The sequence below is a fragment of the Falco peregrinus genome, chromosome 3 (genome assembly GCF_023634155.1).
Source record: "Falco peregrinus isolate bFalPer1 chromosome 3, bFalPer1.pri, whole genome shotgun sequence".
In the NCBI taxonomy this organism is placed as follows: domain Eukaryota; kingdom Metazoa; phylum Chordata; class Aves; order Falconiformes; family Falconidae; genus Falco; species Falco peregrinus.
This window is the reverse complement of record NC_073723.1, coordinates 5,524,713-5,547,500: the sequence shown is the minus strand read 5'-3', so window position 1 is coordinate 5,547,500 and position 22,788 is coordinate 5,524,713. Positions and strand designations below refer to the sequence as shown.

The 22,788-nt window shown below is 38.0% G+C and overlaps 1 protein-coding gene across 7 annotated transcripts in view; it reads left to right on the top strand.

Moving 5' to 3' along the window:
- TRAPPC9 (trafficking protein particle complex subunit 9) overlaps positions 1 to 22,788 on the top strand; it is a 508,745-nt gene that overhangs the window by 250,646 nt on the left and 235,311 nt on the right. For 5 of the 7 annotated variants that reach the window (XM_055798407.1, XM_027789609.2, XM_005239484.4 and 2 more), the window contains one exon: positions 4,511 to 4,601. In XM_055798407.1, coding sequence (XP_055654382.1) covers positions 4,511 to 4,601 — 91 coding nt within the window. Of the gene's footprint in view, positions 1 to 4,510; positions 4,602 to 11,823; positions 12,159 to 13,252; positions 13,742 to 22,788 lie in introns of those variants that run through there. The other 2 variants (XM_027789613.2, XM_027789614.2) reach the window with 2 other exon arrangements.

Here is a 22,788-nt window from a genome sequence, read left to right as displayed (position 1 = left end):
TTTGAGGCCCCCAGTGAAACTCATGTAATTGTGCAATTGAAAATGTCTTAACTGCCAAATGTGAACAGTTGCACTGGAAACTGGAAGTCAAGTGTTTCAGTTCTGGCTGTTGCATGTGGTGTTAACAACAAAGATTTTACTGTTAGACATGGGACCTGAGTCAACAAAGGCATTTAACAATTTGACTCCTATGAAAGAGCAGATTTGTAATTACAGTGAGATTTCAGCAAAATGTTTGGAGGTCTGGATAAGTAGATAGATTGCATAAGGTCAAACTTAACTTTGTCAGTCTGAACTACTGTCCATTAATCTGTGTAGTTTTTTTTCAATGAATTTTAAATTCTGGATCTTGCACTTGTCTTTTAACAGGTTCGACTTTGAGGTAAGAATGAAAGGGTATGTTGGCAACCCCTGTTCCAACTGCTTTGCTTTCATTGACTTTTAAAGGCTTGCCTTAGAAAATAGGCAAACTCTTTAGTTAGGCTTTTCTCTCTTTTTCTCTGACATTTTATTACTGCATAGTTTGGTTGCTTTTCATCTCCAAGGTGATAAGTTTGCCAGAATGTTCGGTTTGTATTTGCACTGTAATGAGCAATTTTATCTAATGGCCTGATACAGAGTCAGGAGACAGAGGTCAATGATATAAAATGCTACGAGTGTATGAGGAATGGTTAGACCATAGCAACTATACTGAGTTTCTCTGTGAACTTCAGTGATTTTTGTCTTTGAGTCTGTTTGGCAGCAGAGCTTAAGCAGGACTAGATGCTTAGTAAACTCTGTGAGCAAGATTTTGGGTACTTGTTAAAAAAGTATGTATTTGGGGTTTTTTTTTTTTGGCAAGGTAAAGCATCTTTTCTGAATCAGTTTTTGCCATTTGGGCATTTACCTTATGCCTCAGTCTATTTTGCCATACCTATGGGGCAGCCTGAATACTGCACTGAATGCCACTGGCACTGCCAGGCCTTCCTGTGGAGTAACCTGAAGATAGCAAGGTTGCATTGATTGTAGAATAATTTAGGTAGGAAGGAACATCTTCAGGTGTGTTATAACACCCTGTCCTGCAACTTGTGTCCATTGCCCTGTTTGTATTACTGTGCTCCTCTGCGAAAAGCGTGGCTCCGTCTTCTCTGTACCCTCCCACTATAACAGCAATAAAATTTCTCCTTGTCTTCTTTCCTTCTAAAGACCAAACAAACCTGTTCTCTCAACTTATTTTAATACATTATGGGCTCCAGCTCTCTAATTGTCTTGGTAACCCTCCAGGGCATTTTATCCTGTATTTCAGTGTCTTGAACTGGGGAAGTAAAACTGGGCACAGGATTTAAGAACAGTAGGTATGTGATTTTTTTTTTTAATTAGTTGAGGTATAGCTAAGCATACTATTTGCACACAATCTAAGAAGCAGTTGGTCTATAGCTGTGTTGCACTTGAAATTTCAATATGTGGTTTTCTTGTGAATCACAGAATTGTTTAGGTTGGAAAAGGCCCTTAAAATCATCACCACTAACCCAGCACTGCCAAGTCCACCACTAAACCATGTCCCTAAGCACCACATCTACACATCTTTTAAATACCTCCAGGGATGGTGACTCCACCACTTCCCTGGGCAGCCTGTTCCAAGGCTTGACAACCCTTTCAGGGAAGAAATTCTTTCTAATACCCAATCTAAACCTCCCCTGGCACAACTTGAGGCTGTTTCCTCTTGTTCTGTCACTTGTTACCTGGGAAGAGAGACCGACGCTTACCTTGCTACGGCTCCTATCAGGTAGTTGTAGAGAGTGATAAGGTCTCGCCTGCATATCCTCTTCTCCAGGCTGAAGAACCTCAGTTCCCTCAACTGCTCCTCATGAGACTTGTTCTCTGGACCCTTCATGAGCTTTGTTGCCCTTCTTTGGACGTGCTTCAGCACCTCTACATCCCTGTCGTACGGACTGAACACAGGCTTCAAGATGCAGCCTCACCAGTGCCGAGTACAGGGGGACAATCGCTTCTCTAGTCCTGCTGGCTGTGCTATTCGTGATACAGGCCAGGTTGCCATTGGCCTTCTTGGCCACCTGGGCACACTGCCGGCTCACATGCCAGCTGTAGACCAACACCCCTGGGTCCTTTTTCTTCCTGCAGCTTTCCAGACACACTCCCAAGCCTGTAGCACTGCATGGTGGTGTTGTGACCCAAGTGCAGGACCCAGCACTGAGCTGACCCTCATACAATTGGCCTTGGCCCATTGGTCCAGCACGTCCAGATCCTTCTGTAGATCCATGTGAATACCTGGGTATGCTTTGATAGCATTTACCAGTGATAAAATATGGAGAATCACCTATTTTATAGTCAGTTTAAAATGTATCAGAGACGTTAAGCTTTCCATGGAGTTTTAAGCAGTAAAAATTTGTAATATTCCAGGCACCACTGTGAGCCAATTGTAAGTAAATTACAGTTAAGTTAGTTTAACTTTAATGGCAGCCACTCTATTTTAAATACTGCCTTTTTATTAGTGTTTTTTCTCACTTATATTCCTTACATTGAAGATGTGTTAACATAATTATTTATCTGCTCTTTCTATGAGGTAATCCAAATTATGTATTCTCTGTCCTATAGTTTGGTTTATGGTAATTATTCTGTTGTGCTGGTATCCCGGGTCTTGTTTTTCAGCAGCAATGTTTTCCTGAGGTGATACTCTGCTGCCTTCAATTTTCCAAAGAGGTGCTTTTCTTTAATGGTGTTTACAGCTTCCAGACTCTTTGGGGTTTGTGAATTCCTCATCTGTAGTCCTTTTAGGGGGAAAAAAAATAAAAAAAAAAGAAAGGCTGCTATTTAAGACATTTTTCAGGGCATAATGAGAATATTAAAAAAAGAAAAATGGGGAGAATGCTATACAATGCATCCATTTTCTTCTTCTGTCATCTCCTTGAGCTGTTGAGTCTCAATCAATAATTGTTAGATCTCGTTTTGATCTGATGTTTCAAGACTTTTCTTTTATATCTTGTGGAGAACCTGTAAAATTGTCCTGTGGTAGAAATTAGTTATCTGCAGTACTTGTTGATTTTCTTTTAAATGACACAGATGAGAACATACTTTATCAGTCAGATTCTGTGCCTCTCTTTCCAGAGTTTTGCAGAAGAAGGACTGATCACTTTTAGGAGCACTTTATAAAAGCTCAGATATTCTTCTAGTCCTTTAAATCTATTTTGGAGGAACATGGTTCCAGTACTTTTGGAGTTGTTGGTTCAAACCTTGATCAGTCTTGCTAAGAGCTTAGCCCTTAATTATGGTGGGACATCACTTCACCTATGGTTGTGTCATTTGAAGCTTACAAAGTTGGAAAAGGAGTGTTTTCAAGTCTCGGAGAGGATCCTGTCTCTCGACTTCTGTTTCTGTATGATGCTCTCGTTCTGGGGAAGCATGAGCCAAGCTGTAAAGACGATAGAAGTTTTGCCAGAGAAATTCCAGTGTAAGTGCACAGAAATGCATATGCTGTACATGTGCCTCTGAAGGAGCGGTGCTTGCTTCACCTCCACTTCTTCCTCTCAGCCTAGCCGAGATGGGGGCTCCTCGTGGTACAAAATTGTACCAAAGCTGCTCAATGCAGCTTTGGCCAAACAGAAGCTGGTGCTGACATGTGGGTGTGCTTCAAAGCCCTTTGTGTTCAGGGCCTTTCTGAAGTCAGGGACTTAGAAAAAAGAAATCCAGTGATCTTCCTGTTACAAATACATGCTATCTCAATAGACGCATCATATGAAATTATTATTAATTTGTTTAAATGGATAATACTATCTTTGTGTTACATTGAGTATTGCCTAAGATTTTATTTTAGCATTTGTGTAACCTGTTTCGAAGCCCTTTAAAAACAGCGATTCTGCTTTACCCGACAGCTTATTTCAGTGCTTTGCTGTCCTTAGAGTAATAACAATTTCCTAATTTTTTCTCATTTCAGTCTGAGCTTGTTACTGGACTCATACAGGAGTGAGTAGAAAGGGAAGCTTTCAGGTTATGTGCCTGTGTGATTCTGGTGTGTTTGCCCCTGATAACAACACTGTCACTGCATTGTCTAACATCCCTGTACCTCCAAAGAACTGGCACTGAGCTGGTACTGAAAGCTGTCATAGCCCACATTTCTTCTGTTTTCTATTGCTCTATTAAATTTTACCCTTTTTGTTTTCAGATTGCTCTTAATTTGTCATTTTGAATTCTGATCCTGCACCACATAGTTAACAGTTTCTGCATTTTTACAGCTTCCAGACTTCTTTTCCCCTTGTGTTTTACTATGGTTCAGGTACATTTTACCTTTACATCTTTGTATTTAACGCTTCTCAGTGGAATTAACTTTTTTCTATTCCGAAGATACCAACTGCTCTAATTATTATTGTTAGTCAATTCATGGGTTAACAAACAAAATATGTAACTAACCATTAATGAGTCTCTAGCTTGCAGTTTTGATTTGCAATAATAAAAGTTGCACATATTACATACTCTTTTTCTGGCTGGAACAAAATTTTCCTTAATTCCAATTTACCCTTCCCTGAAGCGTGAAGGGGAAGCAAGCGTGGAAGGTGTTCTCAATCAACTGGTCCTGGAGCACCTACAGTTGGCTCCTCTCCAGTGGGGTGAGTAGTGTCAAAATCTATTGATTGTCTTTTTAGAGGCTTGCAATTTTTAGCAGCATGAGAATGACAATGTTTTCATTTACTGATATTTACTGATTCATTTATGATACAGGAGAATTTGTTAGGAATTTTATTTTCCTTTAGATATTTTACTTGGCTGAAGATAAATGTAAAATTGATACCTATTTTAAGTATCATTGTTCAGTGACAGTAAATATGAAACCTGAGTATGCACTTTCTCTTGTAATTTGCAGCTCTAGCTGGGTTGTATGAGAGGTGGCTGCTACTTAAATATTCCCTTTGCCTGACTGTGTTTCAAAAGTAATTTCTCTAAAATGCTTTCCTATGGAACTGGAATACACTTCATGGTATATTTCTTATCATGACTGAGACGTTTGCATTGCTAACTTTTTAGGTGCATAAAAAGTTGTTACTCTATGTAGTGGGTAAGAACAATTTATCTTAATTCTGCACTTAGAATGATGTTCCAGCAATGAAATACCGAATTAATTTAATTTTGAAGAGTCATAATAATGTGACTTCTTTCTGAGGTTAACAAGGCTAGTTCAGAGGCTTTGGAACATGGGATGTTCTCTTCCCAACATTTCTGTGTCAATTAAAAATGTAATAAAAAATGCCCAGTTCATCAGACAATTGTTTTCAAAACTTTTGCTTTTAAAGAAATTTAACTCCATATTCCTTTTTTAATCAATTTGGTGACCTAGAGAAGACCAGTTTTAAGGAACAATGATCCATCACTATTGTCTGCGTTAGCTATTAAAACTAAAATGACCCAAAACTGTGATGTTTGTGTACTCTTGTAGATGCTTGGGTTTTTTTTCAAGTGTGTGGATCATCCTCAACTCATATGTTAAAACTTGTAAACATTTTTGTTTATAGATGAGAAGATTAAATCTGGCAATGATTTAAAGTAGTTTGTTGTTAACATGTCAGACTTCAACCATCATCATCTGTCTCTGAAATCATGCTTATCTGGCCTCTGTTCTTCAGAGGATTCAAGGATTTGGTAGCGCTTGCTTATATGACTGGCTTTGGCTATGATTGCCCTGGTCCTCATCAGTGCAAGTGGTTCGTGTCAGGTGGATGTTGTGAGCTCAGACCGGTCACTTGGGAGTCATCTTAGTTCTGTGGAGTGGCATTGACCTTCAACAGATTTGTAATCTGGGCTCTGTGTTCAGAAGTTTTCTCTTGGCACTTTTGCATGGGAGATCACCTTAAGGATGACAACCGTAGGGTGTTTTCTTTTATTTTCCTGTTTCTTTTTTTTCCCCCCAAATTCCACTATTTTCTTAGTAAAAGAGGCTTTTAGAGCTGTAGGATTTAATCTGGCATTCCTGCCTAAATGGTGATAGGTACTTAGATGCACTTATTGAGTAACATGAATGTAGCACTGATTTGCAGTAAAATCTGATTGCCTGTGGAGTTGGTCATTTCTCAGGCTGTTGCTTAATGCAGTTAAAGAATCCCAGTTACTTTAGTTTTCAGAATGTATGAACACCAGCCAAAACTCTGTGATATTCTCTGCCTCATAACTGCAAAATCTCTTGAAGCACAATCTCTTGGCTGATTATGGCCTACATGCTAATTTTTTTACATTAAATGAAGCAAGGAAAGGGAGATCCTATGGGGATGTCAAATACTTGGTTTGCCACAACTTATACATATTTCCTTTTGGAAAGTTCTGGTGGCAGAAAATACTGGTTTTGCAGGAGTCTTATTTTTTTGTCTTAATTTTTTCTCAATCTGAAATTACTATTCTGAAATTACTATTGAATATATTATCTATTTTGTCTAACAGAAAAAATAATCTACGTAGAAGCTTTAGGTCACTGCAGAGATTATTGGAAAATATATTTTGATTAAGTGCCCAATTTTACTTGAAAACAACAGCAAAATTTGAATATTTTAGGGATTTTTAATCAACTATAATTTCAATTATTCAGCAGTTAAATCTTTGCTATTCGGTTTCATGCTGTTTTAGTCAGGTAGCCTTACTTGCAGTCATCATGAGGAAAGCTACTGCAGTCCCTCCAGAAAATGTACCGTGGCAGTGCAGGCTAATTTTGTTTTTATTAATGTGGATGGAGGAGGAATTAAAAAATTGGTTTTTTTCAGTTTGATGTGTTGGAGTAATAAGGAGTTATTGGAATGTCTGGACAGTCAGGAGTGTGCATGTGTGTGTGAGTGCACAACTATTTAGATAATGTGACATACTGTCTTGAAGTTTAAATTGTCTTTCGGCATGGAAAAGTGTTACATGTTTAAAATCATCGAAGGTGTATGTGAGTTCTCTTTTCCCTGTGGTTTTTTTTCTTGATGTTTTGCAGTGATTGAACTTAACTATCTTGTAAGAATCGGCTCTTTTAGTGGTAGCGATCTGTACTGAGTACCAATAATGATATCAACATATGCAAGCTACCTTAAAAGTTCTTTGACTGTTAACATTTCTACTAAAAGTGAACCATAATCTTAATATATATCATTAATAAGGCATTAGTCTACAGATTTTCTTTTCTCATCCTTCCTCATCCAATATTTTGGTAGTATTTTTGGTTTTGATAAGAAGGTACTTTAAAAATACTGTAATATTGTAGTGTCAGCCTGATTTTTTTTTTCCTCTTAGTCATCACACTGTCTGTAGTCACAGCTTTGCTTTGCTTTGAGTTTTGCTTTTTTGTGTATTATGAAAAACTTGCATTTTAATGTGAACCCTTTACTACTAGCCATCATTGTAATATAGTCTTTCAATATAGTGGCTGAAAATTTTGTGTTAGCTTTATGCAGTAAAATTGATTCTATGGTTATTCAAGGTTTTTGCTATATTGATGGTTACACCGAAGCGTTTACTTTATTATAAGTGCTCACAGTGAAACATGAATGAATATTTAACATGGTTTTGATTAAAAAAGGACTGGCTCTGGTTCAAATTTATAAAAGCTGGACTTCAAAATTCCTTTTAAATGTGGCATATTTAATTCATATTAAAGTTAATATTACATTTCCAAAATTATTAAAGCATATTGAAATAATTTTTCATGTAAATTTGACAATCTTGTCTTTTTTTCATTACATGCAAGGGAAAAAGTAGAATTAAGAGTTAGTGGCATTGAAGTTTTGCTCTGAGGGTAAGAAGTCAATTCTGATGCTTGTCTGAGGAGAAAAAGTGCGTCTTAGTGAACACTGTTGATTGTGATTTCATATAATTAAATGACTGGGGAAGGGAAAAGTATTTAGAACATGAGGAATCATGAAAAAGAAAATATGTCAAAGGCTAGACTGAGTTCTTAAGATGTTGTTAAAATTGATTTTAAGATTTAGGACATCTGTAAAATGAAGTTATCTATTAGGCAGGTTAGTAAATCACACGTAATTGAAAACATAATCTTGCTCAACACCACCAAGTTCAATGTTCTCTAAAATTTATGACATATTTTCTTTTTACTGCTGGGCAACAAACCAAATGGTAGGAATAGATGTGGTTTTAAGGTGAATATATTAATATCATCAAATCAAGGAAACATAGCCTGCAAAGTTTAATGAGGAGAACCAAGACTCTTCAAAGGCATATGTTGTGCAAATTCTGTGGTTTGATTTGAAAATAATCAGATGGAAGCATTTGTAGTTGCTGGCTGTGCGGTATTTTTTTCAGTCTTTATTTGATTTATGTTGCTAAGTTTTGCAAGCAAGCAAAATTCTGAGACCGAACATTCATCAGTTTGATGGTACTCTTCTGCATTCCATAGCAAAATCATCATAGGTAGAAATGCTATGCACAAAATGTTGTTACTGAACTTGAAATAGACTGAGTTTGAAATAGACTGGTTATTGAACCTGGAATAGGCTGGACGCCGGATATTCCTACAATCCAATGAGAAGTACCTCTTAAGCGAGAGGTGAACGCTTGGCATCCTGCACACAAATTTCACAACAGAAACCTATTTTAAATTCTGCTACGTAAAGCAAAACAAATCTAACTTCCTTCACTGCCTGCAACTACAAGGGAAAGATACCTTTTCCTGATGATCCTCATTCGTATCAGAGCAAAGATCTATTAGAGAAATTTGAGGTAGGAATTTAGAACTGTAGACACCTAAAAGTGCTGAATGTTTTAATATATCAGGCAAATACTTCATACTTTTCTTTCCCTGTAAAAACTAATTGAATAATCAATGATTATACATGAACTCTAAAGATGGTATTTGCAGTAATATTCTAAGAAACATACATTTGTCAAGCTTCACTGGGGGAAAAGTCCAGAAGTAGCTTTTTACATTCATTCATTCTTTTATTTCGTTCATTCTTCACTTCTTCCTTCATAAGGTACATGAATTCCAGAAGAGTTTATAATGTTTAAATTAATCATGGATACCTTCTCAAAATGCAGTGCATTTAATTTTCTAGTGTGTGATTAAAGGCAAAACTTAACAGGACTGCTGCTGAATGCTGTCCAGATCGTAATTAAGAAAAGTGATGGTTAATAACCAAAGTCTTAATTATTTACTTACAGCTAGAGAATGCTACACTTTTGTTGCGGGTTCACAGTAAATTGAGTGTCTGCCTGCGTTATGTGGGCATATTGTGCTTAAGAGAAAACTGAAAAACTTCAGACTGTAGGATGGTTATAAATTGTCCCTCACAGGTAGTTGGAATCAATAGGAGAGGTAGATTTAAAAGTATTGTGTTTTATGAGCATGTGGTTCAAGACAGCTTATTTGGAAATTCTGTCAGGTTAAGTTTCACAAAACATCTTGTGGAAGCATTACTTTTAAAAACACATAATCTTAATAAATTCATTGTATGTTTTAGAGAGCACCAAATCAGAATCAGTTTTCACAGTTTATATATTTCATGTATCTGAGAATTAATTACTGAAACTACTCACCCGTTTTATTTTGCATTTTCCAGTGTGACCTTAGACCATAATTAAATCATTCTTTCCACAATTTATCTGATTACCTCTTGGGATTGTGGCAGTGTCAAATCACAGCATCCTGAACACATAGGAAAATATTTTAAAGTAGCTGTCAGTAAGTAGATGAGGAAATGATCCATCTCTAAGCCTGTGTTTCGGATGCTCTCTTGACACCCTGGCATCTTGTTGTCCCCAAGGACCTAGTTAAAAAGAACCAGATCTCTGCAGACATGAACGTTGTCAATGGTTTTGCTTTAGTTGGGGCTGTCGTACAGTATTGCTCTTCCCCCATATTTGAAATTCCAAGGCTGTCTTGGATGTTTGTTCAAAGGCTGGTGTTAGGGGACTGTAAGGAAGTAGTTCTGCTTTCTCTTTTAATAAACACCCCCCTCGTAGGCCCTCCACAGGAGCATGTAGATTATATAGATACAAGTTTGGAAACAGAGAGAGATCAGCAGGGTCTATAAAGGTTTGCCCTTCAAAAAAGAAATTATGAATGCTATTCTGTTCATTCATCAAACTAAATTATTCTTTAATTATTTCTATTTTAGAATTACAGTAGGCTGGCCATTATCATCATTAGAAAGATGAAATGAAGAGTGTTAGCCAGAAAACCTCAAGAGTAGGCTGTCTGTAAGGTAGAAAATCACAGTCTGATTTGTAGGAAGACTGAAATCGTGAAACAATCTGGAGATAAATGGGTTTTACTAGGTAACCAACCTTTCTCAACCATTTAGAAAAACCTTCAGGTTTTTCATTTTTATATTTAAGATGCAGGAGAGGTGGCAACACTTTCATATCTTAACAGCTTGTGTGCAGGCTGTTTTGGAGGATATTTTGGCAATGTCAAACAAGCAACATGCTTTAGTTACTGGGAAGTGTTAAGGGACTGGGGTAGTACATTGAAAAAATGGACTAACTTGATAAAACTAGGGCATCTGGCTCACGAATAATGTTCTCGCATGTCAAAACATGCTATTGTGTGATATGTTTTGAATCAGCTGTTGTTTCTAATTCCTACCAAAGCCTTGGTTACTCTAAACTGAAAGGAATAAATTGTAGAGAGAGTTTTAGACATAACTGAACCAGTAGTGATTTCAAAGACAAGATGCTAAGAATAAAGAGAGCATCCTAAAGTGAAAATAAATTAACAAAACCTCTTGTGTAAAGACAGATAGCTTGAGACAGGTTGGGTGAAGTGCCGGTGGTTACTTCATATCAAATTTCTGAAAGAACTGGTAGCTGAAGCTGCAGGTCCAGCATTTTTAACAAAGCAGTGAAAAGAGGCAGTAGGGAAAATGGAGTGATAAATACTAATGGAGTTGTCTTAAGCATTGGTCTAGGACCAGTCTCAGCAATGTGGATTGTTACAGGTTTTTGCTTAAAAAAAAGAGAAAAAAGGAAAGCAGATAGGAGGAGGAGGAGAATTAAACCAATGATACATGCTGATGGCTCAAAGACAAGCACCACCATCTCTCCAGGAAGAGATCAGGCTACTACACAGAAGCATGGAATAGTTTGGGTTGGAAGGGACCATCAAGGATCATCTAATCCAAACCTCTGCCATGGGCAGGCACATCAATAACACTAGATTAGGTTGCTCATAGCCCCGTCCAACCTGACCTTGAATGCTTTCGATGACAGGGCATCCACAGCTTCTCTGGACAACCTGTTCCACTGTCTCACTTCCCTCATTGTAAAGAATTTCTTTCTTAGTCCAATCTAAACCCACCCTCTTAAAGTTTAAAACTGTTGCCCCTTGTCCTGTCACTACAGGTCTTGGTCAAAAAGATCTCTCTGTATTTCTCATAATCTTTTGATAATCTCAAAAACCAAAATACCATAAATAAAATGGATGAAATGTAGTCCAGCAAAAAAGGTTATCTGTTCTGAGACTAGTAATGCAGAAGTCCCCTAGAAATTCAGCTGTCTGAAGTGATTGGAAAGGATTTGATTAAGAGTTATGCTGAGCTGCCAGTGTAATTCAGCTATGAAGAAAGGTGTATGTGATGTTTGGCCAAGCCTCTAATGAAACCTCCCATAGGAAACTTCTTACCGAAGAGCTCAGATCAAACCAGAATAGAAAAAAGTAAATTTTTGGTAGTGATGAAGGAATGAAGACTTACTGCTGGCTTAATGCTATGGAGATGCTACACTGAATAAAATCAGATCAATTCTCAAAGGCTGAGTAAAGCTGGCAGGTGAGTTCTGTGTTCACTACTTAGGCATCTAATACAGTCTTGCGTGCTTTGAGTTGCAGTATCTCTGAGACACATTTCTTTAATTTAGCAAAATCAAGAGTTGACTGATCTCCAGGAACTGATCAGAAGACCAAGTCTCAAGGAGGGGAAAAACAATGCTGAAGTAGGGTGACTGTTGGCATAAGAACATGTTGGCGTAAGTTCTGAATGGGAGCTATCTGTTGTTAAATGCAGGCTTGATTTTTTTTAAAGACCATTAAGGTTTTCAACACAACGTAACATCAGAAGTACTGGTGGAGAGGAAAGTACCAAATGATGGTGTTTCGTCAGATAGGAAAAGGAGAAAAGGGAACAGGGCATTGTGGTAGCAGGAAAATTAACTGATTCAAGCTTGATTCAGGCACATATGCCTAATATATATTTTTTATGTTGAGTGAGTGACTTTGTTTTCAATATTTCATTTACAAAAACATTGTATTTTTAAAGGGGGGGGAAAAAGCTATGCATAGTTTACTTCTTTATAGGAATATTGCTTATGACATTTCAGTTAAGCCATAACAGGTGATTGAGGAACACCATAATGATGATAAATTGTTACACAGTTATGAGGGTACTTAATTTTCTAGGTATTGTTGGAAGTAAATTGAATAATAGATTAATTGCACATCCAAATTAAAAAATGAAAAGCTATCAAAATAATTATGAAAATGGGTTACACTTTCAAAAAGAGCTGTGAAGATAATTGTAAGGGAGAAGATTGAAAAGACAAAAAAACTGTCTTGTAAAGCAGTTGATGAAAAGTGAAATCTGCACTGAATCTGCAGAGAAATAAATTGCTATTACTTTGATGGACACAGAAGATAACATTTGAATAAAAATTTAGACAAAGACAATTAAGCTTGTGGACAATTAGAAAAAGAAAAAAGGAAAAAAGATCAGAAGATGTATGTATTAACAAGAAAGGCAAGAAAGATGCTTTGATCAGGCAGGATTTTAATTGCCCAGTAATTAAACGAATTGTACAGTTAAGTGTGTAGAGAATGAGAGATGGAAAGTATGCTAATTGTAGTGGAGGAATATTCTGAATAGCCTATGTAGGACAGGTTCAACGTGTAATTGGTTGGGGGCAGTAAGCAAGAGGGGAGACGATATTCCAGAATGCATATGCTAAGCTTTCCTTATCTGGCTTCTGACATTTTTCAGCTTTTGTTTCATTTCAATTGAAAAAATAATGCATATGCTTGGAACTGAATGCCATGAATGTTGTAAATGAAAGGAGTCTTTCACTGACCACATTGTACTTTGGATCAAACTTTTTTACTCATGAAGAGTATCATTTGACTGGACCATTACATCTTCCTGGTAGAAGTGCAAATGTACTCTATTGTAGTTTAAACTTTGTAATTAGTCAAGTTAAATGGAAAGTTTTCCTTTTATTTTTTTACTTTACTAAAAGCAAAATTTTCCAAGTATTTTCATTTGTTCTTCCCACACCCCCTTGTGTTTTGACTCATCAGTTAAGACCAGCATGACCTATCATCAGTAGAAGTTCTCCAGCAAACAGATGTTTTGAAGAGACACAACGCTGGTTTAATTTTCAGTGTTCATTCTGAAGCAGTTCTTTATTTCATCAAGGAAGCAGAAGTGACTTAATGACTGTAAAGAACATAAATCCACCTCAGTAAGCCTTGTAATACTGAAATTAATAGCTTCCAACTGTCAAAGCCGCAACAGTACAAGCACAGACCAGAACAGACAGATTTGTATGAAGAAACATAAGCTTTGACTGAAGTTCTCTCTCTTCCATGTTCTCTCCTTTTCTCCTTTTTAGTCTCTCACTCAAAATTGGCAGCTATTGTCTGATTTTTAGCATAAGAGGGTTTTTTTCTTCATGCTGTGATTTGTCTTAGCCTATTCTTTCTCCCCATTGCCTTTTTGGTCAGACAAAAACTTTATTTTACTTCTGCTTTTATTTTGTGTCCCAGACCTTTGTATTAAGCAATCATAGTGTTTTGGTTTTGGTGTTTGGTTGTTTTTTTTTGGGGGGGAAGGGGTTGTTTGTTTGTTTTGGGGGTTTTGTGTTTGTTTTTTTTAAGAAAGTGTACAGGTTTAGGTCAGAAAGAGGTTAATTTCATTTGATTGATTTGAATCATTAATTGGTTTGATTGTGCAAAGGAAGCCAGACAAACAGAAAACCTTTCCTGAGCTCTGATCCTGTGTGTTTATTGATACTGCATCATACTCAGTGGTGAACTTAGACCTTTTATTTTAGTGTCTGTTTCCTTATTAAGCAGAAATTCAGGTTTGCTTTAATAACATTTATTACTACCTATGGATACATTAGAAAAAGTTACAGAAAGAGAAGAGCTATTTTCATGCATCTTAGGGTGTAAAAGCGGAGCCATTCTGTAGGCTGGCTTTGTAGAAAAGGGCTTTCACCAAAAGATACTCAAGTTGTTTTCTGTTAGTCATTACGTTTTGTACAGTATCATATAAAGTTGTGGCTCAATAATACCAGACATATACAGGGCTGTTACAGAACCTTTATGTCAAGGCCAGACACAAGAGATGAAATAAGGAAGGATCTTAATTAAACATGTTAGTAGTATATAGAAAGGGTAAAATGTCTCAGCAGCGTCTAGAATTACACAGAGAAAAATAATTGGTTACCTCATGTGAAAACTTGAGGAAAGAAAAAAAGGCAGCAGCAGCAATCCTCAATAATTAAAAGAAGTGCTAGGGGATAATTACATTTCTGTGCTTTGATAAACAGTGAACTGTCAGTTGTCTGAGTGAACGATGGGATCAGGTTGTTCAAGCTAAAGGAAAAGCCCAGGTATTAAAAGTGTTGGAGACCATAAATCAGAAACTTTAGAGCAGAAATGGGTGCTACCAGCCCCAGATGGTTCTGGTTGGAGGTCTGTCTTCCAACAGCACTCCCAGCTGTGGGAGCATTTAGTAAATTTGGTTTAGCAGGACATGAAGTTGCAGAGTTGGTTTTATGCTGCACAAAAGTTCCAGACTCCAGCTGGAGCACTGCTGAGTGGAGGGATCACCAGCTCAGATCTGGCAGAGCTTCTTGGCTTGGGCTTTGCCTTATATATCAGACTGGGCATTGGGCAAATGGGACATTGCACCTGTAGGTTACGCCACTTGGATTGAGAGCCCTTGTTTGAAATGAGATATATTTGTAGCTCCTTCATTCTGCCCAGGAATTTAGGCCCACGATAAACCGCCCAAATGGGAGCTGACCCCATGAGGATGGCTGTTCACACTGTCCTGCCTAGTGGACTTCTCCATGGCATTTAATTCCCAATATCTGCAGCACTTCTTTACTATCACAGTTTTTCCCATACATGCTTCCCTTCCAGAAAGAAAACATGCCGGTTTCTCTCACTAATGAAATAGCCAAATAGTGGTAGTCAAGCAAAAAAAAAAATGAAAAAAGTGTGTGAAATGTAATCTAAGTTTTTGAGAGTCAGATGAAAATAAGGTCAGTAAACAGCTGTCAGTTGGAGTGAACATCCTGAACTTTGCCTGTTGAAGATGCAGAATGACCTCTTCTGGTTTCCAAGTGACTATAATTTTGTATAACTTGCTGGAGCAACCAGTGAGCTTCTGAACATCTGTTCCTAATGAAGATACTAATCAGCAGTGTGCTCACTATTTGCTATTTATGAACTACTTTTGTTAAACAGTTAAGCTCTATTTGAAGGAAATTAGTTCTGTTTATGGGTACTTAGTAGACAGTGAATTGTGTTGTCTGCATATGGTTTGAAATTTATCTCATAACATGAAATAGACATCTTTAATGTTAATTCAGAATTATATTGCAGAAGGTGTCTCAATATAATTTTGTTTGGAGAGCCTTTTGTAAACTTATTGAACTCCTTCTGAGAACCTTGCTGTGAATGGGAATTTCAAGATTAAATTTATTTGTGACTCATTTCCAGCCCTTTCAGTCTCATGTCAATATTGTTCTTTAGTTTAAATAGCTTTTCTCAGCCTCTGCTGTTTGCCTGTTTTTACTCTTGCTGTTTCTTTTGCGCATTTCGAGAGAGTAGTCACAGGGTGGTGTTTTATTGTCCACCCGGTAATTATCTTTGTCAGTCTGTTATAAAAGTGTGGGTTTTGTCTTAGTTCTGTATCACAAGCTTAGATCTTCAGTAGCGTTATTCCTGACATGGATCCTTGATGATCTCCCTTAATAAAGTAAATCTATGCTTTCATTTTCAAGACTATCTATTGTCCTTTATTAATCACAAAAAATAAAGTGAATAGTTAGTATTTCATAGAACATGGTGTGGGCTATCAAAACCAACATTGCCTTTCTCACAAACATTGCTTTGAAACAGGCAGTGGTGGAGTAAATCCAGTTAATTAAACCTTCTGGCTCATATCAAAGTTTGTATATTAAGACCAACGTGAAATTTGTCAAAATCTGGCTACAACATAGTGTTCAGCAAGTTTGCTGTCTCCTCTAGCCTGTCTCTAGCAGGATCTTGAATGTTTAAGGTGGATAATAATGTAATCACTCTGAGTAAATACAAAATAATTAAACCACCAAAACTTTCAGAAGCTAACTTTGATTAAATTTCCAGTTTCACATACTTTGCACCACGACCAATAGTGTCATAAAGGAGTATCAGGCCTTATTTCTGGCAGTATTAATGTCATATTGTGAAGCATCTATAGTATTTCCAGTGGAGTACAGTTTGTCCGCTGATGTGAAATTCCTGTGTTACTAATTTTTTCCATCGCTTGAAGTCTTTCTTAGCAAACAGTAAAGAAGATACTCCACATGACTTTGGGAGTCATTACTCTGAACAGCTGGAATGTTGTCATATTGGCCAGGTCTGTGACATGCCCCTGACTGTGCTGATGACATTGCTATAGAAGATACTGTCTGAAGAAAAGGTTCTTCCCTGCCATTATGCGCCCCGATACTGAGAAAACCATCCCCTTGTGGCTATGAAGCCTGCGCCTGGGCAGCCATCTCATAAGAAACTGATTAATCCCTGCAGCTCGATCACTAAATAGTCAGATATGTAACAGCTTTTTTTCGTGCTATCTAGGCTTGTATTCCAAGTGACAAAGTGACATTTGCCTATCCAGGGGTCTTGTATAGTCCTTATGAATGTAGAATCAAAGATGTTTCTTGCAGTAGCCCTTGGTGTTCCTAGCTGGAAATCCAACAATTCTTAGGAAACCCAGATATATACAGATTAATTTCAAACTAACGTTCGTTTTTATTACACAATAATTATGTTTTTCACCACATGCACATGCAGAATCTCGGAAATCAAAATCTGTGGGGTGCCCGTGCCCAGGCGTGAGCTGCAGCGCAGCCTCTGTGAGGCGAGGCCGGGGCTGCCCCGGTCCGGCCCCAGCCGGTCCCAGCCGGCCCCAGCGCCCCCCCGCAGGGCACAGCTGAGCCCCTCAGCCAAGCCGGGGGCGCCGGGGAGGGGGGCAACAGGTTTCCGCAAGGGCCACAGGCGGCCCAGGCAGAGGAGGAGGCAGCCGAGGGGGGAGCAGCAGCAGAGGCAGCCCCAGGCCGCAGCAGGAGGAGGGCAGGAGGTGCCGCAGGCCCGGAGCAGGGCTCCCCTGCAGCCCTGGCGAGCCCCCGCCGGGGCAGAGCCCCAGCCTGCAGCCCGGGGAGGGCCATTATCTTGACCCATGAGCTTTTTTATCCTTTTTATTCCCCTGTCCTGTTGTGGAGGTGGACTGAGTGAGCAAATGGGTGGGCACCTGGCAGCTGACCAAGGTCAGCCCACCCCAGTTTGTTACTTAAATACCTGGATATTCCCTTTCAATTACTGTCTTTTGGGGAGGTCATAGTGCAGTTTGTTCAGTTCCTTGGAGCCAGTAATACTCAGAAATCTCTGCAAAAGCAATAGGTAATACACAAAGGTAAAAAATATGCTAGAGTGATGCAAGGTAAGGAATGAAAATGAGACAGTACAGGACTGTTTGCTTGTAAAAAATTGTTTTGGGTTTCTGGCTGTCACAGTACATAGTTTTGGTACAGATCTGTTCAGAAAGCTGTGCGTTGTTCAGTCAAGTAAAAATGAGCAGAGGCAGACCAGGACTGTGACATGTAGCGATACATGCCTGATAGAGGAGGCAGCTTGGAATAGAGGTTGGTGATCATAATCTGGAAGCTGTTCTTCAAAAGGCATGGTGGCAGACAATGAAATTCTTCCATTGTTTTGAGAGAGTGAAAGAATTCAACTACTTGATCATCATGCAGAGTTAACCTTCACAGATTTCCTTCTGTTCTTATAATAAATTGTTTCTTAGGCAATGTATTGTGTGAGATTAAGAAGAACTCTGACACACTGTATAGCATCATTCTTAATCCTTCTTTCTTTAAAGTATCTTCTGTATTGCATTCGTGCTGCAGCTTGGTAATAATCCAGAGTGTTACCTAATTTATGTAAAATACCACAGATGGTGTTCACCTCTAACTTTCATCTGGAGTTTGGTCTTTGTTTGTTTGTTTGCCTTACCGCATGCCATCAGAATCAGCAAGGCCTTAGTCAAAGCAAGTTGGGTAGTTTGATGGTGTGAACTCAGCAAAAAATTGTTACATGTCTACATTTAAAGATGAACAGAACAAAGCATTACAGAAAACCAGAGATTTCGTTTAGCCCAGGAACTACATTTTATTCATATTTTGTTGTCTGTAGATATTGACTAAAATGTTGGTCCATTGGGTTTTTGAAGCAGGTTGTCTGTGCCTTCAGTTATCACACATTAGAGTTAGCTCTGCTAATTAGAAACTTAACTGAATTCTGTATGGGATAGTGGACGTTTCTCAGCTGGACAGATTCCAAATGTGACCCTTTGATTGTTCAGGTATTTTTCATAAAAGTTAACGCTAACAACATGCAAATTCCCAGGATGCCATTTTTTTTGGATATAGTTGGGTTAGTCCTGTTGGACAGTACTAATTATACACAAACTGGCAGTAATAAAGCCTTTGAACTACCTCTGGGAAGAAGCTTTAAACTGAAATACTGTAGTGATGGCTCCTATGCTTTTCCTGATGTGCTAAAATCTAGAGAGGAGGCTATATGAAGGGCTTTTCTGAGCTCTGAGATAAGACTGAAGAAACAGGAGATGTAAGTGCGGGTTCAAATATTTTCAGTGCTAAAGTGGAATTGCCCTGAGCACTTCACTAGAAATTAAATTTGAGTACGTGGTATCTGGCAATTAATAGCAAATAAAAACTACCTTTATAAGCAGTGATTAGATGGTCTTTGATTGTCATTACATCATATTCTGATGGCAAAGTGAATTTATTAAAGTTTCCAAACACTGACATAAACACAAGTAAATATTTTGCTCATTAATTACATACATGTATGTAATAATGTCTGGGTGAAAAGTCATTTGGGATTCTTTCTATTTTGGAAACAGGGATTAAAGTGAATCCGAGTCATCGTGCTATTCATTAAGTAGGTCACTCCTGCTCCATCATAAATAATAAATGATATGATGGGAAGACTCATCACTTGTTAGTGAAATTTGAATATCAGCAAGTAAGTTAATAGATACAAATAAAAAGCAAGCTAATGTCAGCATAAAACATCTTTGAAACTTTCTAAAGCTGTGTGGTGAAGATCAGGGTTGGATACCTTCTTCTGCCTAAGAATAGGAAGTTCCCGAGATCTACCTGTGTAGGTGTTTCCTTATTTTTCCATTCCCATACCCATTGGGAATCTAGCTATAACTGGCAAGAATATGGAATATTTAGTTTTTCGGGCTAACCTGTGAAACTGGGTGTTTTTCAAATGTTCAGATAAACTCCTGTAAGGTCCATATTTCTTCCTTTCATCTCCTTTTAGCAGAGAAACCTCATTATGGAATGTCAAGGCATTATGAATAGATATACATTGATTACCATCCCACCCCCCACCCCCCCCAAAAGCCCAACCCCCCAGCCCACCCTATTAAATCTCACCTGAGATCTCTACCCCATTTCTGAGGTTGAGTATCTTAGAACTTTTATGGGAAATCCTAGGATGTTAAAAGGATGGTGCTGTCAGTAGAAACACATCTTGCATTCTCCTCTGTCCCCATCCTTTCCTTTTCAGTCTCCTCTGTGTGTGGAGGTCTCTTACTGAAGCCAAATCATGTTTGTGATTTTGAAGATGTGTGGATTAAAATATTGTAGGCTCTGTTGGATGCCTGAAAGCACCAGTGACACCAGGAAATTTATACTTTACCCTGCTAATTGTTGGAAAATATGAGCTCTTGATTGGTATGCAATTAGAAGTGTAACATTCTGTTAAACATATCACACAGCATATGGCATGTTAGTAGCAAATCCTCTAATTTAAAATGAAAAAAATATGTAGTTCTGCACGTTAGCAATTTTTGCAGGGAATGAAAATTTGCCATTATCTAAATGTCAGAGGGGAAAAAGCCATCCTTAGTTATTTTGGTAATCTAGATTTGGTTTATGTTTGATGAAATGTCTGTTCTTTAACAATAAACAAATATAAAAGAGGAAAACCCATAATATAGTTCAACGTGCTGTTAGTTCCAACTAATCAAAACTGTGCCTTTTATAAAAAAATACTTGAATTACCTTACCACATTTTCTTTAATTCAAACAAGTTAAAAATGCTGTAGCAAAAACATGATTACAGAACCACAGGAAAAAAAAAAGTCAAAGGACCATGACTAGAGTTCATTGATGGGCAATCAGATGGTGCACTGTTTTGTCAATTAATAACATAGAATGGATCCACAGACAGAGGATCCTTTCTTTAACAACCTCAGTGGTTGGAAAGCTTGATACACCCTCTAGTCTTCCAGTACGTATTCTCTGATCACTTTTTTTCTTGGTGCTGTGTTTTGGAGCATTTTGAATAACATTTTCACATACATGCCAAAGTCTCGCCCTTTTGTTAGAGGCTGAAGCCCGGCTTGTAGGGGCCCAGACCTGACTAGTACTTGTAATACGCACTAGCCCATTTGTAAAGCCAATTTTAAGGACTGCTAATTGTAGGCATGGTTCATTGAAAGATGGCTTGGTAGTCCAGGCTGAGATGGGAGCAAGTAAACTGCATCTGAGAATGAAATAGGTCCCTTTCACAGCAGATGTGCAGGCTTACTGTGTGTCCTCAAATGCAATTAGTCTTGCAGGGGATTGCATTTCATTGATTGCACAGAAACCACGATTTTTATCAATGAAGTTTAAAAATCTTTGAATGCTTCAGACAGGCTTTTGTTAACAGGGTACTCAGCAAGATTGTTATTTCTAATATATTTAAATGGTTAATTTATCTTATGTTTGGCAAGTAATATTTCTCTTCTTCCTCAAAGTTTCTGACTTCCTAGTCAGTCTTTCACTGTTGCTATGTTAGGATAACTCCTGACTTTAAAAACATGCCTTAATTCTGTCCGAATTCACATCTTGTCTCCGGTCTTTTTCCCCTGGCATACTATTTGTGAAGCATCAGTCTAATGGTAGATTGCCAATGTATCTCAAAAGTAACCTCCTAACACTGACTTTATTGTTTACCCTGAAACGGTAGGTAGGATTCCCATTCTGCTTCTCTCCCCATTATCCCTGATTTTGTCACCCTCCTATTTCAGTCACTAAGAGTGACTTTTACCGCAATATAGCTGAACATTGCAGAGCTGCAGCCTAGCCTTGTGAGAATTTGCGTCCCTATCTTAAACCGGGTAGGAGAGAAAATTTTTCTGCTCTAGCAGATAACTGATCATTTATTATGCTGAAGTACTGACATCAGTTTTGTTGTGACTTTGTACTTCATTTTGACATTGCATTATACAGTCAATTTGGCATTGAACTGGAGAAAATGAGAATACTAGGAAGCCAATTCCTCAAACTATTAATTTTATATCAAAGACAGCTCGCCAAAATGTTGCATGGGGAGGAGGGAGTTCTTTTTCATTCTGCTTTACTCACCAAATCATGCAGTTACTTTGGAAATCTTAAATCTAGTAAATTTAAAATGTAGCTTTGTGCTACAAAGCCTGAGGTTTGGTATCAGTTGTTCCTGTTGTGTGTTGTAGTCACTAATCCTTTTAATGAAGAGCTTTTAGCATTGAAGAGATTCTATTTATAGTAAAGCCATTAGAGCATAAAGCTCCTCATTGCTATTCTGCGGCATGTAGCTGTAATGTTTGTCAGTGGAGAAAAGATATTTTTAGCTGCAGCATTGAAAACCGAGGCTGAAAGGTCAAGAATCCTCGCGGGGATATGTTCTGCTACACCAGTGCTATCACACAGCTGCTGTTTACTCTCATATCGTTCTTCAGTAATAAGAAGATTTCTTTATTGTGACACTAAAGGTATAAAGCATCAAAAGGATTTTGTGCATGAAATGAATGCTCAGGGAAGGACGATGTATCCAATCACATTAAATGTTCTACTTCTCCTTAAGCGAATGATTTTATTTTCCCAAATCTATCTCAATACCTTTTCTTCAAAAGATTTATTCTAGGAAAGTTTTGTTTTATTAAAGGGGATAAGACCTAATGCAAGCAAAAGGCAATCTGCTGAAATAGGGAAGAATTTTAAATACACACTGTTCTGCCTGACATCTACACCATTCATTTTCTTAGCAGCGTACTGCATGAACGGAAGACAGAGCATCGACGTGTAGTTTGCCAAAGCAAAAAGAGCCTGGAGATTTCTGTTGGTAATTTGAGGAACAGAATTGTGGGTGATGTTGATTATATCTGCTACCGGACAGCTTGTAGCACGCTCGATAGGTACTCAGCAAGCACAAAAAGACCGTGTGGTCCTATTGAAACAGGATATGGTTGATGATATGTGAAAGGGAGAAGAGAGAAAGGAGGGGAAAAGGGATAATTATAGGAATACACGGCTGCATATATTAGCTGGATCTACAATGTGGAGGCTTCAGAGGGTTTTCTAATATCTTTATATAAAAACCAGGGGAGAAAGAGATTAATTGCCACATTGAGAAAATTAGGACTGTATGATCAAAGGAAAGGTAGGGAAGAAATGGCCTGTTGACAGATGGCTTATAAAAATGAAAAGATTTTT